Raw genomic sequence first — 17,513 nt, 5'->3', positions numbered from 1 at the left:
TTGTTTTGGTAGGTACCAGTGTATTTAACTGTGAACAAACAAAATACTGAGAGGTTTCTCAAATTTTTGTATATTACTTTACGTTAGGCTATTATAGACAACACTTGTGTAATACATTTTATGTTGAACCAAATAAAATATTTCTTTCTTTTTGTAATGTCTACTTGTTACTTTTCTCATTTAACACAATAGTGGCTTTTAAATGACACATGCAGGAGTAAACATATCAATGTAGGCAAGTGATGGTAATTGTTGGTTTCTGACAAACCATAAACAAATAGAAACAATTAGTATATACAAACAATAATCACATTATACATAATCAAATAAACAAGCAGAAGAAACTTACATAATCAGCAACACAACACAATTCTACACAGGTCGTGTCTGAATGAACATATCAATGTAGGCAAGTGATGGTAATTGTTGGTTTCTGACAAACCATAAACAAATAGAAACAATTAGTATATACAAACAATAATCACATTATACATAAATAAACAAGCAGAAGAAACTTACATAATCAGCAACACAACACAATTCTACACAGGCCATGTCTGAATAGAGATACTACTCCTCACATACCAACATGTGTTTTAATTAATAAGAGGCCACAGGTGTTCTTATCAGCACTCAATCAGCCAATCATATCACAGTAGAATTTGCTACATTTTAATCGGCTGACAGCCCTAGTTTTTATTAAACCATTTATCCAAAAAAAATCAATTTTGATTTATTTCTAATTTTAATATCTGAATTATTCCATAATATATGGTTTTGTGTGGGGAAACGTTGTGGTTGTAAACCAATTTCCAAGCTAACAGTGCTTTGTGATGAAATCGAGCCAACTTAAGCAAATTACCAGTGGAGTATTTACACTTCAGCACCTACCCTTTTAAAAAATATTAGGAATAAAATACCACATAGAATCTGTTCCAAGCAACCAGTTAGCCGTTGAATGTGTTGTTAGTATCATCAAAATCCAAAACTTCAAGACCCCCATCACTTCCTTTCTTTGCAAATGCTGGGATAGTCCATGGATCTCAACTATGTAATCTTATTAAAGAGCGGGGTATTTTAAATATGCCGCTACTTCAGATTGGAATCTCCTCCAAAATGAGATGAAGTTACAAAACTTGGTGTCTTATAATTATTTTAAGTTTTTATTATGTAATCTAGAGAGCAACTTAATGGTGTGCAATTGCTTTTAACCGGTTTTATGTTTTGTTTTGTTTTGTAATGTATGTTGTAACTATGCTGTTTTATTTGTATATGTAAACGTGGCTGCCTATCTTGGCCAGGACACTTCTGGAAAAGAGATTAATCTCAGTGAGTCTTTTCCTGGTTAAATAAAGGTAATATATATAAAACTTTTTTCTTCAGTTGATTTATTTTTCCAAAAATATTCTCAATATCATTGACTTCATTTTCATTTAAGCAAATAATTTCACATTTAGATGAATTAGGTTTGAGTCCAGAAGCATTAGAGAAAGACCAGTGTAACGTGCTCTTTATCCTGAGAATAAAGTAGTATCGTCAGCTAATTGTGAGATTCAAATCTTTCTGTTGAAGATATCAAGGCAACAAAACTATGCAAAATATCAACAGATATTAGGCTCAAAGGGCAACCCTGACATATTCCACGAAAAATAGGAAACCTTTAACTTCCAATAGCCATGTAAAGTGTTCTTCCCACGTTTGGTTTGTATATTCAGCTTAATTGGTTAGAAAAAGGAGCATATTGGTGAGTGACATCCACCACATATTGCAGAATCGATTGAGAACTCAATCAATTCTAGATGGACAGGTATTACTCCAGGTATATTCCTTTATATCTTTATTATTATTATTTTTTGTATCTAAAAACCATGGCTAAAGTAAGCATTATCACCCCACTGCGATTTCCAAATCTAACATCACTCTCGCAAGAATGAGTTTTTTTTTGTTACAGTATCAGGTCTGCATTTGTTCTTCTGCAGAATAAAAGTACAAGTATGCAGAATCAGGCTTTTCTTTAGTGAGATCTCTCAAGCCACAAGTATTTAAAAATATAATACTCAATGAGTTAAACTCAAAATCTTGCATTTAGCAAAATAAGAAAAAGTAAAACAAAACGGTCACAAGTTCAATAGATGAGAGAGAGAGAGAGAGAGAGAGACCCCCATCTCTTCTTTCTGTTTTTCTTTCTGTTAATACATATGTGCACTATTTGTAAGCAGTCCAGCTGCAATTGCTTTGGCAATACAAATGTATAAATTTTGTCATGCCAATAAAGCACTCTTAAACTGAAATTGAAATTGAGAGAGAGAGAGAGAGAGAGAGAGATGAGTAACTTGGATGAATTAACTAGAACAATGACAGGAACACACAATGAAATCACAACAGCATTTCAACTCTATTGATCCGCGTGACGTCACTAGCGTGGAACTTCTCGCAGCTCGTGTTTGATTCCGAACGGACGCTTTTGATTGGGTTTACGGAAGTTGCTCTTCATTATTTACTAAACCGGATTAGAATCGGTTTCCCTGCTCGGTGTCAGAGTGCAGAATGCGGCTGACATGTCGCCTGCTGTTCGCTGGCTGTGTTTTGTGGAGTTTCTCGGTCACGGCGGCGATAGAGCCGATCAGCACCAGCATCGCTGTCGGGATGGCCGCGGCTCTCACCGGGTTCCTGGCCCGTTATCAGAACGTGCTCTATTACTTTCAGGAGTGCTGCAGACCGGAGTGGATCTCATGCAACAAAACAGGTCCGCAAGAGCTTTATTTGTTGTTTCAGAACGCAAGTACGGATGTGTTTATGGTATCCACATTTTCCTTATATCCACATTTATCTTTATTACAATGAATTAATTCCATTTTGATGCCTGCATTTAAATGCCATAAAAATAGGCAGCCAAGACATGCATACTTTATTCATATTAATCAGACACTTGGATTGTATGGTGTGTGTGTGTATAATGCACCTGACACTTAATATCATAATAGCTACATATCATACATCATCTGATATTTGCATTGTACCTCATATCTAGTGCATTTATGCTATGCACATATAGGCATGTATTATTGCGCTAATTTTTGTGCACAGATAAGTCTGCAAGATGTCTGTTAAAGATCTGGAAAGCATCTGCTGTGCACAAATATCTGATAGACGTCTCTAAGATGTCAGTTTTACATCATAAACATCTTAAAGACAGCTTCTAAATGTCTATTTGACATCTGATAGGACATTTTGCAGATGAGCAGACGCTCTAAAACATACGTCTTGCAGATGTCAAATAGAAATCTCCGTGATGCTGCTTATTGACTTGTAGTTGTTCGCAAGTAATTTATATGAATTAATAATTTATATTATATATTATAATAGATGAGTCAGCCAAAAATTATAACTAATCTAATAATATGTAAACGTGTTTTGTAACGCATGGCAAGCACTTAATTTTCACAGTTTTGACCCAGTGACCAAAACGCAACAACGTGCGCCATTGAACCGAACGCTGCGCGCTTGCGTCATGCGTCGCACGCAAACGACGTCACTTTTCCCCAAGCAGGAAGTGGCGGGGCTGTTAGTTGGATCCTGCGTTGTTGTTGTTTTTCCTTTCATTTTCCAATTAAAAATATCGATGATCTATTTAGTACAATGAAAGTTCGGCCGCCTCGCGCATGGATAACCGTACTGCACTGCATCCTGATCTCAGGGCGGCTCGTGGAGGCCATAGAGCCCGTGTCCACCTCGCTGCTGCTGGGGACAGGAGCTGCAGTGCTGGGCAGGAAGCTCTATCACTATTTATACGAAACGTGTGATGAGAACTGGCTCAACTTTAAAGCAACAGGTGAACATTTGATCAGTGTTTGTATTATCTGTGCTTTGTGCATTATCTCACAATCCACATCTTGTACACATTTGTTTCTTTCGTTCGTTACGATTCTGTTGATATGTTTTTTTTATAATTGTTTTTTTAATGCAAATAATTATTTTGTAGTTATTTTTACAAATATTGCAGCCAAATGTATTAGTTTATTTTCAAATTCTAATTGTAAACAAAGAAGCTTGTCTTGTTATCTCAATGATTTGTTCATTCGGAGTAAATTTGATTTGATCAGATTGTGAATTGAATCAACATGCATCTAAAAACACAGCTATATGTGTGATGTTTATTCTTTCCTTTGTGAACCAGCGTTATTTGTGCATAATTGATATAATATTATAGTTTTTATTAATGTTTTGTGTAAGTATTATTTTATCTTTTCATTTTAAAGTTTTTTTTTTCCTCTTTTAAATATGCCTATATAGTTTTTATTCATTTCATTTTAGTTTCAGTTATTTTATTTTAGTTATCAAGTTCAACTAAATTAGAAATGATGCCTTTGCAATTATTTAATTTAATGTTTTTTTATAAAGTAATTTATTTCTTATTTTATTGTAAAATCTATAATTTTTAGATAAAAGAAAAGTGGTTTATTTACATTTTAATTTTCATAAAAATTTTTATTAAACTGTACTGATAATTGATTCTGTATTTTGTGTAAAATATGCTGTTATTATTATTATTATTATTAGACTGGACTACCTAATGTTTCAAGTAACTAGTTTCAGTTAACTATAACAACCCTGTTGTAAACAAGCAAACTTAATTTGTTGTCCAGTGCATAATGAATGAATTAAAGTGCAGATGTTAGGTATAAATCCTATGATTGCTGTAAATCTGTCCTCTCGTCCACAGGACTGAAGAATGACCTCAACACGAAGCTGTACGGGCAGCATGTCGCTGCTCAGGTCATCCTGAAAGCCGTCACGGGCTTCATGAACAATGAAAACCCAAAGAAACCGCTGGTTCTGTCCCTCCACGGCTGGACCGGGACCGGGAAGAACTTCGTGAGCCAAATTATAGCAGAAAATATTTACGAGAAAGGGATGACGAGCAACTTCGTTCACCTGTTTACAGCGACAGCACACTTTCCCCATGAGGCTCACATTGACACGTACAAGGTAATGAGTTTATATATGCAAATACATGGAAATGACATCATATATTTCAGTGTTTCTCAACCGGGGGTACGCGAACACCTAGTGGTCCGTCATGTAATTGCAGGGGGTCCGCTGACATTTTTTTTTATTATCATAAACTGACATGTTATTTTATTGTATATTGAGACTAATATAATTTTCAAAACCAGTCAATTTTAGGTTACAGTTCAAGTTACTGTAGGTGTGTTTTATATTTGCCGCCATTTTTAAACATTCGCGTGAACGGCTCATAACAGCTCACTGGAGAACAGAGCAACCACTATGAACTGGTAAGCCTGTCACGATAATTACTACGACTTATCACATGATATATGGACATGACCGTGATAAGTTTTAGTATATTGCCCATTGTGTTTAAATGGGTGTTTGTTTACATGAAAAGTTAATTTCACCAATATTTTAGCCGATCGCACTGCCTCTGTCATCTCGTCTGCTCTCTGTGTGTGAGGTAGAGGCGGGGCTCAGGCTGCTCCACACACACACACATATACACACAGTGTTGCCAACTTAGCGACTTTGTCGCTAGATTTAGCGACTTTTCAGACCCCCTTAGCGTTTTTTTTTCCAAAAAACAAACCTTCTTGGACAAACCTTATTTAGTCTCTGAGACCCGGGGGGTCTTGTTTTCCCAGCGCGCACACACCTCTCTCTGCGTCTGATCTGTTCAGCGAGCGGCAGAGAGGAGCAGTGCTTTCAGTTAAAATCGATATTCTGTCGCTTCTAACTCTATTTTACATGCAAATATAGCCGAAATCACAGCACAGCCATTGTCTTTATCTTATGTGTATTTGATTTCATTAGACGACGGCTTGATTACAAATCAGGATTTTAGTGCAGATTAACATCTTGTAAAGGAATTTTTCAATTTGATGGGGGCAACAGCTTCTAATGTATTAGAGAAGATAGTGCCCATGTTGCTAGTCATTTCGTCTAGTTCATGTGTACTTATGGGTACACAGAGCAGTTGAGATAAATCAGGCAGGTTATTTGTGAATCTGTCCATTGCCACCACCTGCTGGCGTAACAGTGACTGACAGCCCAGCGCTGATACTGAAACATCACTATATAGTCAGTGGCATAAAATGGTCTTAAAATGACAATAATATTGTTTCTCGCAATTATTTCTGGGGTGGTATATCGGCAAATAAAAAAAAATTGTTATCGAGACCAGCCTATGGACAGGTGGCTTAAAAAATTTGATGGGCCATCTACCAGTGGACCTGACACAACAGAAAAGCTAAGAGAAATGGACAACACGAAAACATACCAATATTAATGGGGGGTCCATGAGGATGGTTTGAGATATTATGGGGGTTCAGTACTCAAAAAAGGTTGAGAACCACTGATATATTTCACCGCACCAACACAAAGCATCCAGTGTGGTGATTAAATCAAATGTTTTATAGTCATATTTGTACTAAAAGCTTGTTTGTGTGTGTTTAGACCCAATTACAGGAGTGGATACGAGGGAATGTTTCCATCTGCCCGCGTTCAATGTTCATCTTTGATGAAATGGATAAAATGCATCCCGGGCTGATCGACAGTATTAAACCTTACCTGGACTTCTACGACAACCTGAACGGAGTGTCGTACAGACAGGCCATCTTCATCTTCCTCAGGTCGGTGGCATTGTATTTCTCTAAATCTGTAATTAATGCAAACGGTCACTAGTCATCAGTGCTTGATGGCTGCTGTCAGGCTGGGCGATACAGACATAAAAATAAAATAAAAAAATCAACCAAACTTCAGAAACTGATATAAAATGTTTTGATTTTGTTAATGTTTTCTGAGGAAAGGCAAACATAAATAGTGATGAAAGCCAAAATATTAAATGTCATTCACTGAGTAATTCACTATTTTGTAGAGGGGGGGTCAAAATGACAATTTTCACCTGAGATTCGGAGCCAAATTAAAATAATAAAAAAAATGACTTTAGAAAGATGGCAGCATTATGTTATTTTTACACAGAGATTGGTCGGTCTATTAGTAAAATCTGTTGACTTTAGCAGTCTTTGTTGCATTAAATGCCAGTGGTGACAGTTCAAAAAATAGTACTTTTTTCCAAAGTTTGTGTGCCTGTAACTCAAAAAGTATTAAAGATCTCATAATATCCCTTTAGATTTGGATTCTTAATAAGCTTTTCTTTCAGTATGTCCATTTTTAAGGCCCTGTATCGTTCATTTACAGAGATATTGGGATTTCACTGTGGCTCCAAGAGCAAATTGTGAAATTGTTCCCATTTCAGTGAGAAAAAAACAAATGTGGGTCACTTTGCATTCAGCTGATACTTCTTTTTCAAAGAGGAATGACTGAAGAACAAATCATGTTGAAACTAAAACGATGTCTTGTTTCCCTCTGTCAAAACAATTGCATACCTGTGTGAGAGCCAAAAAAATTTTTTTCTGAAGTTTGCATGCCTGTAAAGGAAGAAGTATTACAAATATCTTAATATCCTTTTAGATTCTGGTCCCTAAGAGATGTTTCTTTGGAATCTTCAATTTTAAGGCCCTATATAATTCAATCCCAGAGATATGGGGATGTCAATGCAGCTCCGTGTTCAATAGTTGAAAACCAAATATGGCATATATATTTATATATATCTCTGAACAGCCTCTGTAGCCTACGTGGTTTTGTTTTTACAGCAATGCCGGGGGTGAGAGCATCGTTCAGGTGGCTCTGGATTTCTGGAGGGATGGTAGAGAACGAGAGGAGATCCAGCTGAAGGATCTAGAGACGGCACTTTCACTGTCCGTCTTCAACAATAAAAACAGTACGTCTTGTTTCTCTTTCATATTTGCTAGTATATGGAGCAGAAAATATTCCTCAGGACAAGTGGATCAGTGCATTAAAAGTCATTTTGTTCATCAGTCTGACTGTAGTTTGCTTATGGTTTCCATTGTAATGAAGTTCTCTTTCTGCAGGTGGTTTCTGGCACACTAGTTTAATCGATAAGAACCTGGTGGATTTCTTCGTGCCGTTCCTTCCTCTGGAGTTCAAGCACATCATTCAGTGCGGTTTGGCTGAGATGGTCTCCAAGGGTCACGACCCAGATAAAGAAGTGGTTGAAACCATGGCCCGCGACCTGAACTACTTCCCTAAAGAGGAGCGTGTCTTCTCCATGCAGGGCTGCAAGGTCATTCCCGCCAGACTGGACTTCTATATTTGATCGAGAGGGGAAAAAAACAAAGACTCAAGACAGCAAACCTGTTATCTTCTGTGCGCTTTATTTCACAGAACAACTCCTGCAATCGAAGGAATTGCAGAATTGCTCCTCGGACTGAATGACAAGCTGTCTAAAGACTGCCAGGGAGGTTTTTACTCAATCACAGTTGTTTTATACACTAATGGAGACTGTTTTATTCATGTCAGCTGCTGAAGTCCTTGTCCTCAAATAGACCAATTTCAGTGTTTGCAAACAGTGATGACGTTTTTTGTGGGCGGAGCCTATCTGGTGGCAGAAAATGACAGTTTTAACATAGCAGTCTATTCAAGCCATGGAATAAAATAATACAAATGTAATTTTGAGTTTTATTTCAAAATGTTGACTTTTTTTCTTGCAATTCCGAGATTATATCTCACAATTCTGGTAAGAAAAATCAACTCGTCATTCTTTCTTTTTCGTTTATAATCCCACACTTCTGGCTTTTTTTCCTCAGAATTGACAAACTCGCAATTGTTGACTTGAATAAATGTATAAAGTCCGAACTAGGAGATATAAACTTGCATTAGCAAGAAAAAAAGGATCAGTGCATTAAAAGTCATTTTGTTCATCAGTCTGACTGTAGTTTGCTTATGGTTTCCATTGTAATGAAGTTCTCTTTCTGCAGGTGGTTTCTGGCACACTAGTTTAATCGATAAGAACCTGGTGGATTTCTTCGTGCCGTTCCTTCCTCTGGAGTTCAAGCACATCATTCAGTGCGGTTTGGCTGAGATGGTCTCCAAGGGTCGAGCCCCAGATAAAGAAGTGGTTGAAACCATGGCCCGCGACCTGAACTACTTCCCTAAAGAGGAGCGTGTCTTCTCCATGCAGGGCTGCAAGGTCATTCCCGCCAGACTGGACTTCTATATTTGATCGAGAGGGGAAAAAAAACAAAGACTCAAGACAGCAAACCTGTTATCTTCTGTGCGCTTTATTTCACAGAACAACTCCTGCAATCGAAGGAATTGCAGAATTGCTCCTCGGACTGAATGACAAGCTGTCTAAAGACTGCCAGGGAGGTTTTTACTCAATCACAGTTGTTTTATACACTAATGGAGACTGTTTTATTCATGTCAGCTGCTGAAGTCCTTGTTCTCAAGGGCGTTTCTGTTCAAGATGATGAAGTTGCAGAGGAAGCTTTTTATTAAATGACTTTGCACATTGTGGAGCTCCTAAAAACACTGGCTGTCAGCGATTTTATAATGATCTGTATTATCGTGAGGGGAAAATTTAATTTTCCTTTATCTTGAAATATCACAGATACATTTCTGCCTTTTTTTTTTTTTTTAATGTCATGGTTAGTTGCGGATGAAGAACTTGAATCTCATTTTGACCATTGAAACTTAAAAGATCATTTGTTTTTCCAATGCATCACTGTCAGGATTCATATTTGTGTTGTCGATATGTGCCACTGGTGCTGATTGAAGTAAATCAAAGTGCCTGTTTATCTTACAAGAGTTCAGGATACAGCCGATGAACCCTTTTTTTTAATTAATAATTATTCTGCATTATTTAATGATCTGGTTTGAACATATTTTCAGATCTGAGACATTTATGAAACTTTAATTTTGAGATGCGCCAAGATAAAATACTTGAAGGATACTATCTACATATTGATTTTGATAAAGCTTTATCACAATTTGAGTTGAATTACTGAAATAAATTAACTTTTCCACGACATTCTAATTTATTGAGATGCACCTGTATTTCAACTGTAGGGCTAATACAATATGTCCCCTATATGAATATTATATAGACCTATTGTTTAAATCTAATTTATGCTTTAAAAGTAGGGTAATCATAGCAGGTTTCATCCATAGTCTGTCCGTTTAAACGTCTGCGTTTAGCTTCAAATGGCATCTTTGACGACAGTGTTATATACAAATTATTTGCATCCCGATTCTGATGCACAACAATACATTTTTTCTCTTATTCCATGGATTTTACCTGTTTTCCCTCCACTTGTTCCCAGTGTTTTTCTGCCACCACTATGCGCGCGCAGCTCTACGTCTACTCCAAATTGGTTTGATCATTTTAACAATTTGTAATTATAAAATCAGAATTTGTTGGATTTATACATTCCTTTTAGTGCCATATTTATCCCATAAGGGTTTAAAAGTACACAATGTAACTTAGTCTGTAAATTATGACTTTTTATGGCATCTGAATGGCAGGTGGGAATGAAAGTGTCCCAGGATACCATGTAAATACAGCGATATTGCTGTGACACCATCACTGTATCGCAGTACGGTATGCAAAGAGAAACAATTGGAACATTTTTTTGACAATAAACAACACTTTATTTCTGATCCTCATGCTTTGGGTCCAGATGTGACGACGGAACTCCATCAACCGTCTTCAGATCATCTTTTCTTATGATTTCCAAGATGATTTCCGATGACAACAGTATTTCACATTAGTGCTGCACTCAGAGGCACAGTTCTATATCAAATGTTTCAGGTTTCCATTATACAAGCAAAACGGCATTAATGCAACCATCGTTTTCTGGGTTATTCGTCACCTGGGCGTATTTACCTGAAACACAAGATTATATCTCAGTCTTTCATTCTGCAAAACACGTTTTTGAGCACAAAAAGGGAAGAACCAATCAGACACTCACCCCAGATGACCTTCCCGCCCTGCGTGACCAATCCAAGCTCACTGACGTTGACCTCAATGACCGTTCCCTTGGTGATGACCCCTAGAGTGGTGTAGAGGGAGGAGGACGGGTTCTTCTTCACGCCCAGGATGGGCAAACAGAAGGTGGCCTTCAGTTCAGGATGAGTGACGTGTGCCTTCTTAAACCTCAGACCCTGTAGACAGTAAAATCACAACTCCATTTACATTTACATCAAAATAAAGTAACATTTTCTTAAAATAAATGTATATATTTTGTTAAAAACTTCACATATTTTTAAAAATACAATGTATCTTTATATTTTATTAAAATATCTATTTACTTTACAATTAGGTTCCATTTGTTAACATGAACTAACCATGAAAAATAATTCTAAAACATTTATTAAACTCGGTTCGTTAATTTCAACATTTACTATTAAATGTTGTGTCTGTTATTATTATTTGATGGACCTGAGCTAACAATGAACAACTGTATTTTTATTAATGGAGATTAAACCCCTTAACTGTCACCGTCCCACCTGTGGGACGCTTGGCGCTCTTTTTGTTGTTGTCCTTTGTCTCTATCAAATCTTTTAGTAATCATCATAAAGTATATATCATTTGAAAGCTTAGAAGCCCAAGATTCATCTTGTGAAAACTATTTTGAAATCGGACATTGCGTTACCATAGAAATGGTACTTTAAAATCTTTTGGCGGTCTCCTCCCCCTTAGTGGGCGGTGTCAAGTGTCATATTACAAAACGCATTACGGTCTTTTAGAATCAAACTTTTTATAATCTTGACAAAAAACATATCATTAGAAAGGTCTGAGTTATTTTGAGATAGAAGTAATATTGTCAGAGAAATCTAGACATTTGTGACAGAAAAATGCATTAAAAAAATGTAATGGCGTTTGAATGGCACCCGGTGGCTGTTTGTGGTATGACGCCCTAAATAAAATCTTACAGGAACCTCAATTTTTTTCATATTAACTTCAAATTTGGAAGTAATAAGCCTGGGTAATGCATTCTATATTCACTGCATTGTTTATTTATCTCATTATTTATTTTATAGTGACTTGACAAACGTATACCAGAACCACAATGAAAAAAAAACTAATAAAAAATAAATTAATAGAAAAATGAAGTTATATAATCAAAATAATAATCACAATAATTTTTTTTTTAAAATACTAAAAAGTAAACCTTCTTAAAATAAGCATTATTATTATTTTTAAATAATTTTAAAAAGTACAATTTTATACCAATTTTAGAGTAAAACCTGTTATGTAAAATATTTATAATAAATAAAATAAAATTAATATAGTACATTTTATTTATAGTACATTTAAACTTCTATAACGTTTTGATACTTCAATTTTTTGAAAAAATTCCACTTTTGCAATAATCTGCTGATTTTCTTCTTTAAAAAGATACCAACCTTAGGTCTGTATTCCAAAGTGTTAATAAATTACAACAATTTAAGTTTGAATAGTGCACTTTCATGCCTATTTTAAAAAATGGGGGGTGACAGTTAAGGGGTTAATAAATACCGTAACAAATGTATTGCTCACTGTTAGTTAATTTTAATGCTAAAGGTAACTAATGGGATCTTATTGTGAAGTGTTAACAAATATTTACATATTTGATGCCTGTAGTGTGTAATAAGCCTGGGTAATGCATTCTATATTCACTGCATTTTTTATTTATTTATTTATTTATTTTATAGTGACTTGACAAACGTATACCAGAACCACAATGAAAAAAAAACTAATAAAAAATAAATTAATAGAAATGAACTTTTTGGTCTTTCTGTTGTCACAACTCACTCAAGGTATTATTTTTATCTATAAAGCCCAGCTTTAGAGTACGTGTGTGATATTTTACCATAGGTCTGATGAAGCGCTCATATTTGGGCGGTTTGCGTGTGAATCCGTCTCCTACGAAACAGACTTTGGTCACCATCCTCTTCCAGGCCTTTTTCTGTCTCTTTCCTGTGCGGATGACCTTCAGAACCTCGGTTTCGCCCTGGGCTCGGACCTTCGGTAGAGGAACCTCCCACTTTCCCTAAAGAGGCACATAAATCAAAAGGCAACATGACATTGGTATATGCAAACAGATTGACTTCTGCAATGTGTCACACTACTAAATGAGACAGGATAATTAATGAGGAAAAAACATAAAGGAAGGATGGGACTTGATAACTGACTGGATTGGTCAAATCTGATGTTTAAACATCAAAATATAAATAAAATCTTCTAGCTTTCATATATTCGCTCCAAATCTGTTTTTTTTTTTGCTCGGCTACAACAGAACCAACATTTAGTCTACTGGTAAAAGATTAAAATAATAAAGATTTGTTAACGAAAGAAGTCTCTTCTGCTCAGCAAGGCTGCATTTATTTGATCAAAAACACAGTAAAAACTGTAATATTGTAAAATATTATTACAATTTCCAATAAGTGTTTTCTATGTGAATATATGTTAAAATGCAATTTATTGCTGTGATCAAAGCTGAATTTTCAGCATCATTACTCCAGTCTTCAGTGTCCCGTGATCCTTCAGAAATCATTCTAATACCATTCAAAAGTGTGAGGTAAGCATTTTTAATAGAGGTCGACCGATGTATCGGTTTTGCCGATTAATCGGAACCGATAGTTGATTGCTGGAACTATCGGTTATCGGCAAAAATGCATGCCGATAGTTTTCCGGGTTGCGTCCATTGCTGGAGCGGCTAAGAAGGGTCTGCTGTCATTACACAGTGCGAGAGCGGCCTCTAGTGGTTGAAATCACTGACAGCTGCATTTATTTGATCAAAAACACAGTAAAAACTGTAATATTGTAAAATATTATTACAATTTCAAATAAGTGTTTTCTATGTGAATATATGGGTCCCGAATCGTTGTTAATGTACATAATGAATTGTGTATTGTGCATTTTCAGCAAATCGTTTGTCTTTCTGTGGCTCTAATAAAGTCTGCGTGCTTCATTTATAGAGCTATAATATAGGTCGCGCTTTCTCTTTCCGTTTGCTCCGTTTTTTAAACACCGAACTTCAAACTCATCTATGCCAAATTGTTCATTCTTGAAGTAAACTTGTGTCTGTTTGGTGATTAAATAAACTGTTTTAGACCGCTGCTCGAGTTGAACACAACGCGTCCGGAGTGTGTGTGATACCGGTGAGTTCTCCTAGACTCAGCGCTGCGCTTTTATTTTGATTAGATAATCATCAAGTGTTCAAGAATAGAAGCAGTTAAAGTGTGAGAGTATACATACAATATCCATATGTATATAATTTTAATGCTATAGCCTTTGTGTATATATTTAAAGATGTGCATCTTTAAGCATGACAGTTGAAATGAAATGGTAACACTTTAAAATAAGAGTCCATTTGTAGCATTAAGATTAATGAAAGCTGTGTAAGTATTGTTCCTTGTTAGAGTGTGTTAATTTCAACATTTACTATTACTATTATTATTATTTATTTTACTACTACTACTAGTATGGTTCAGTACTGTTTTTGTTAATAAAGCACTATTTTAGTTTTTGTTCAGTATCAATTTTAAAACAATCGGTTAATTAATCGGTATCGGCCAGTGTGGTCCAACCTAGCTATCGTATCGGCAAAATCCACTATCGGTCGACCTCTAATTTTTAGTGTAAGAGCAGAAATCTGTGGTCTGATTGGATACTTACAGCTTTCTCTTTCCTCTTCTGTTTGATCATGTTGGACAGAACTTTGGCGCGTGATTGGCCCTCTCTGTCCAGCAGGTAAGCTGGCACCGCCCCTTCTGGTGTCTTGTCATCATCCTTCTGTTTGCTCTTCCTTTGCTCGTGCATCTTAATGCTGTAACACAAATAATCATGCAGCAGTTCATTCAGATCATCTCTGCCTAAATTATGACCAAAGTGAAGCGGACAGTAAGTAACGCTCACGTCTTCTTCATCTGGATCTTCTCGGCGTGTCTCTGCTTGTGGTAGAGTTTGGCTTTGAGGCCGATCATCTTTCTGGCTTTGTGCGATCGCTCGTGCACCTCACGGCTCTCCTTCTTCCTCTTCCTCTCGTGGTGGTCCAGACGGTAGCCATGCCGCTTGCGGTGTAACTCGATGTGCTCGTTCTGCGGCTGTACACAGACACAGGATCGTTTGAAAAGTTAAACTACATCTCGATATTTAGTGATATATTCTCAAATTACACTTCATTGTAATATTGATAATGAACTGTTTTCCCAAATATGAATCTACGATGATCATAACTGAACTTACGGAGTCCACTTTTTTTCAGTCATGGGAAATATGACTGTATGCAACAAATCAAAGCACAAACAAATAGCCATATATAAACAAATAAAGGTAGCATGCGAATGTGGCTCACTGGGGTTTGTAATAACAATATCAGATGATAAACAACTACAGTTAACAGTTATTATGACTCATAATTGATCAAAAGGTAAGGTATAGGACATAATATATATATATAATTTACTAAAAAAATGTTACTTGAAATAAAATTAATGTTAACTAAAACAAAATATACAAAAACATATTTTATTTCAGCTAGCTGTAAAGGCAAGATTTCTCATTTTCATTTAGTTTAACCAGATGTACTAAAATAGCTAAACATAAAACTGATATAAAAAAATAACAAAAACTATAGACAAAGATAAAAATGTCAAAAACACACAATAAATTTACTACATTTTTAACTAAAATTAAACCAGAAAATATAAAATATTTACATTAAATATTTTATAAAATTATACACATTATATACACGACACGTGTATTTATTTATTATATTTTATTGTATATTATAATGAAGATATATTACATATATATTTTATATACTGTTACTATGTATTATATATACTGTATATTATTATATTTATATTGAATATAAAAAAATATATATATATATATATATACATACATACATATACAATGTAAAAAATTTAGTTATTTATATATGTATGCGTATGTGTGTGTATGTATTTATAATATTATTCTATTTATTTATGGAGACAAAATGTTAGAAATATTTTTTTCAAAAACAACCATATATTGTTCTGTAGTGTGTACAATATGTAGTTACGTATAAAATATATAAATTAAAAACAATTCGCACACATTACTCAGGCGAAGCGTAAACAGACACACAGCCACATGTCAGGCAGACTCGCACTAAACAAAGCCTTTCTTTCACACGACACTGTCAGCATCTTCTTCTTACCATGCTGTGCTCTGAGGTGTTGAGGGGTTTATAGAGCTGTCACGCGTCGTTTAATCCGCTGTTGGGTGCTCAGATCTGATATTTTGATGCTTTTATTTGAGGCTCGAGTTCGCGATGTTCTTCACTCAGAGCCTGTTCTGTAGAGGAAGTGCGTCTGTCAAATCCGCCCGTCACAACACGTCTGCAAAACTTCGCCTGGTTTTAGTATTAATTCTTTACTTCTATTGTGAAAATAAATATATGAAATATATCTTTATTAATGTAGGAATTAATGCACGTTGTGCTAAATAAAAATTTATTCAGCGTTTGCGAAGGAGCGTTAGGAACCAAATATTTAGAATCTTTGTTCTCTCGAGGATTGTTTTAGGTGTAACACGCACAGAACAGCATGGCCGATGAACCTCCAGTGAAGAAAAATAAACCGAATAAACTCTCAAATAAAGAGGTATGAACTTATTTTGTGTGTTTCATATTTCTGTGTTCGTTATACATTTTAAATTAAGAAAATGAACTTTATTACCAGGCTGTTTTGTGTCACATTTATGGTCTAAAACTGTTAAAAGCTCTGTTTATGCCAGTTTATTTAATATCACGTGTTTGTAATGTTTCTATTTGTAGGGCGAAGAGAGAATAAACTGGAGGAAATGGAAAGAACAAAGTAAGGGACAAAGTTAAAATGTTCTACGCTTGTGATGTAAATGAAAGAATTACAGTATAACTTACTTAAAACGCATATATATATATATCTATATCTATATCAGATGTATCTCCCAATAATATGTCTTAGTAAATGCGTATTTTATAATCAAAACTTAATGCAATGCAACGCAACACAATGATGATTGAGAGATGAACAAATAAACGTTCCCCAAATGCCTGTTGATCATATTTGATACTCACATTTCAAGATCTATTTTTTCCCAAAAAACTATGATGGATAATTCAACCTGAGTTGCTTCAGTCCAGTAAATGTTGATCTTGATTCTTGAGATATTACTAACAATCAGTGTTGGGGGTAACGTATTACAAGTAACGTGAGTTAAGTAATCAGATTACTTTTTTCAAGTAACGCATTACTTTTTAAATTTACAAGAGAATAGCTGAGTTACTTTTTCAAATAAGTAACGCAAGTTACTTTGTTTCCAATTTATTGACTGGCAGCTCTCCTGTCCCCTTGTTGAGAGAAATCAGAAGATGTTACTGTAGCTCTAAAATAAATATGAATATGCATTAATTCATATCACTCACTCACTCACAAAAAAAATAAAAAATAAAAATAACAGATTCCTCAAAATTAATAAAAATAATGCAACTCAGAATATGACGCAAACCTGCAATAATTAAATGTTAAACAACACAAATATCCTTTATGTATTTAATCCCATTCTATTTGCTTCTGACCTTCGATGATCCAGTTCAACCGTACTAATAAGCACAAAT

General features: G+C 35.3%; 3 protein-coding genes across 4 annotated transcripts in view; 2 read left to right on the top strand and 1 right to left on the bottom strand.

Annotated features, from left to right (window-relative positions):
* The first annotated feature begins 2,463 nt into the window (after nucleotides 1-2,463).
* Nucleotides 2,464-8,401, top strand: LOC107705993 (torsin-1A-like). 2 transcript variants are annotated; one of them, XM_016509550.1, is made up of 5 exons: nucleotides 2,464-2,746; nucleotides 4,724-4,989; nucleotides 6,472-6,647; nucleotides 7,671-7,798; nucleotides 7,950-8,401. In XM_016509550.1, exons 1-5 carry the CDS (start codon nucleotides 2,548-2,550, stop codon nucleotides 8,192-8,194), a joined length of 1,014 nt encoding a protein of 337 aa, XP_016365036.1. In that variant the 5' UTR covers nucleotides 2,464-2,547; the 3' UTR covers nucleotides 8,195-8,401. The 2 variants fall into 2 exon arrangements, with proteins under 2 accessions (XP_016365036.1, XP_016365038.1); XM_016509552.1 differs by lacking the exon at nucleotides 2,464-2,746 and adding an exon at nucleotides 3,469-3,832.
* Nucleotides 8,402-10,503: 2,102 nt separating this feature from the next.
* On the bottom strand, nucleotides 10,504-16,229 carry LOC107705994 (ribosome biogenesis protein NSA2 homolog). Its single transcript, XM_016509553.1, has 6 exons — nucleotides 16,074-16,229; nucleotides 14,780-14,967; nucleotides 14,540-14,690; nucleotides 12,732-12,911; nucleotides 10,848-11,040; nucleotides 10,504-10,762 (listed from the first exon to the last, which is right to left on the bottom strand). Exons 1-6 carry the CDS (start codon nucleotides 16,074-16,076, stop codon nucleotides 10,695-10,697), a joined length of 783 nt encoding a protein of 260 aa, XP_016365039.1. The 5' UTR covers nucleotides 16,077-16,229; the 3' UTR covers nucleotides 10,504-10,694.
* A 189-nt stretch (nucleotides 16,230-16,418) lies between these two features.
* The window catches only part of LOC107705992 (putative methyltransferase C9orf114), a 10,140-nt gene continuing 9,045 nt past the window's right edge, over nucleotides 16,419-17,513 (top strand). Inside the window, exons 1-2 of the mRNA XM_016509549.1 lie at nucleotides 16,419-16,518; nucleotides 16,692-16,731. Coding sequence (XP_016365035.1) covers nucleotides 16,462-16,518; nucleotides 16,692-16,731 — 97 coding nt within the window. The 5' untranslated portion in view covers nucleotides 16,419-16,461. The remainder of the gene's footprint in view (nucleotides 16,519-16,691; nucleotides 16,732-17,513) is intronic.

The sequence above is a fragment of the Sinocyclocheilus rhinocerous genome, unplaced genomic scaffold (assembly GCF_001515625.1).
Source record: "Sinocyclocheilus rhinocerous isolate Xijiao unplaced genomic scaffold, SAMN03320098_v1.1 scaffold1045, whole genome shotgun sequence".
Classification (NCBI taxonomy): Eukaryota; Metazoa; Chordata; class Actinopteri; order Cypriniformes; family Cyprinidae; genus Sinocyclocheilus; species Sinocyclocheilus rhinocerous.
The sequence above is the reverse complement of the archived record's forward strand: the minus strand, read 5'-3'. Positions and strand labels throughout refer to the sequence as shown.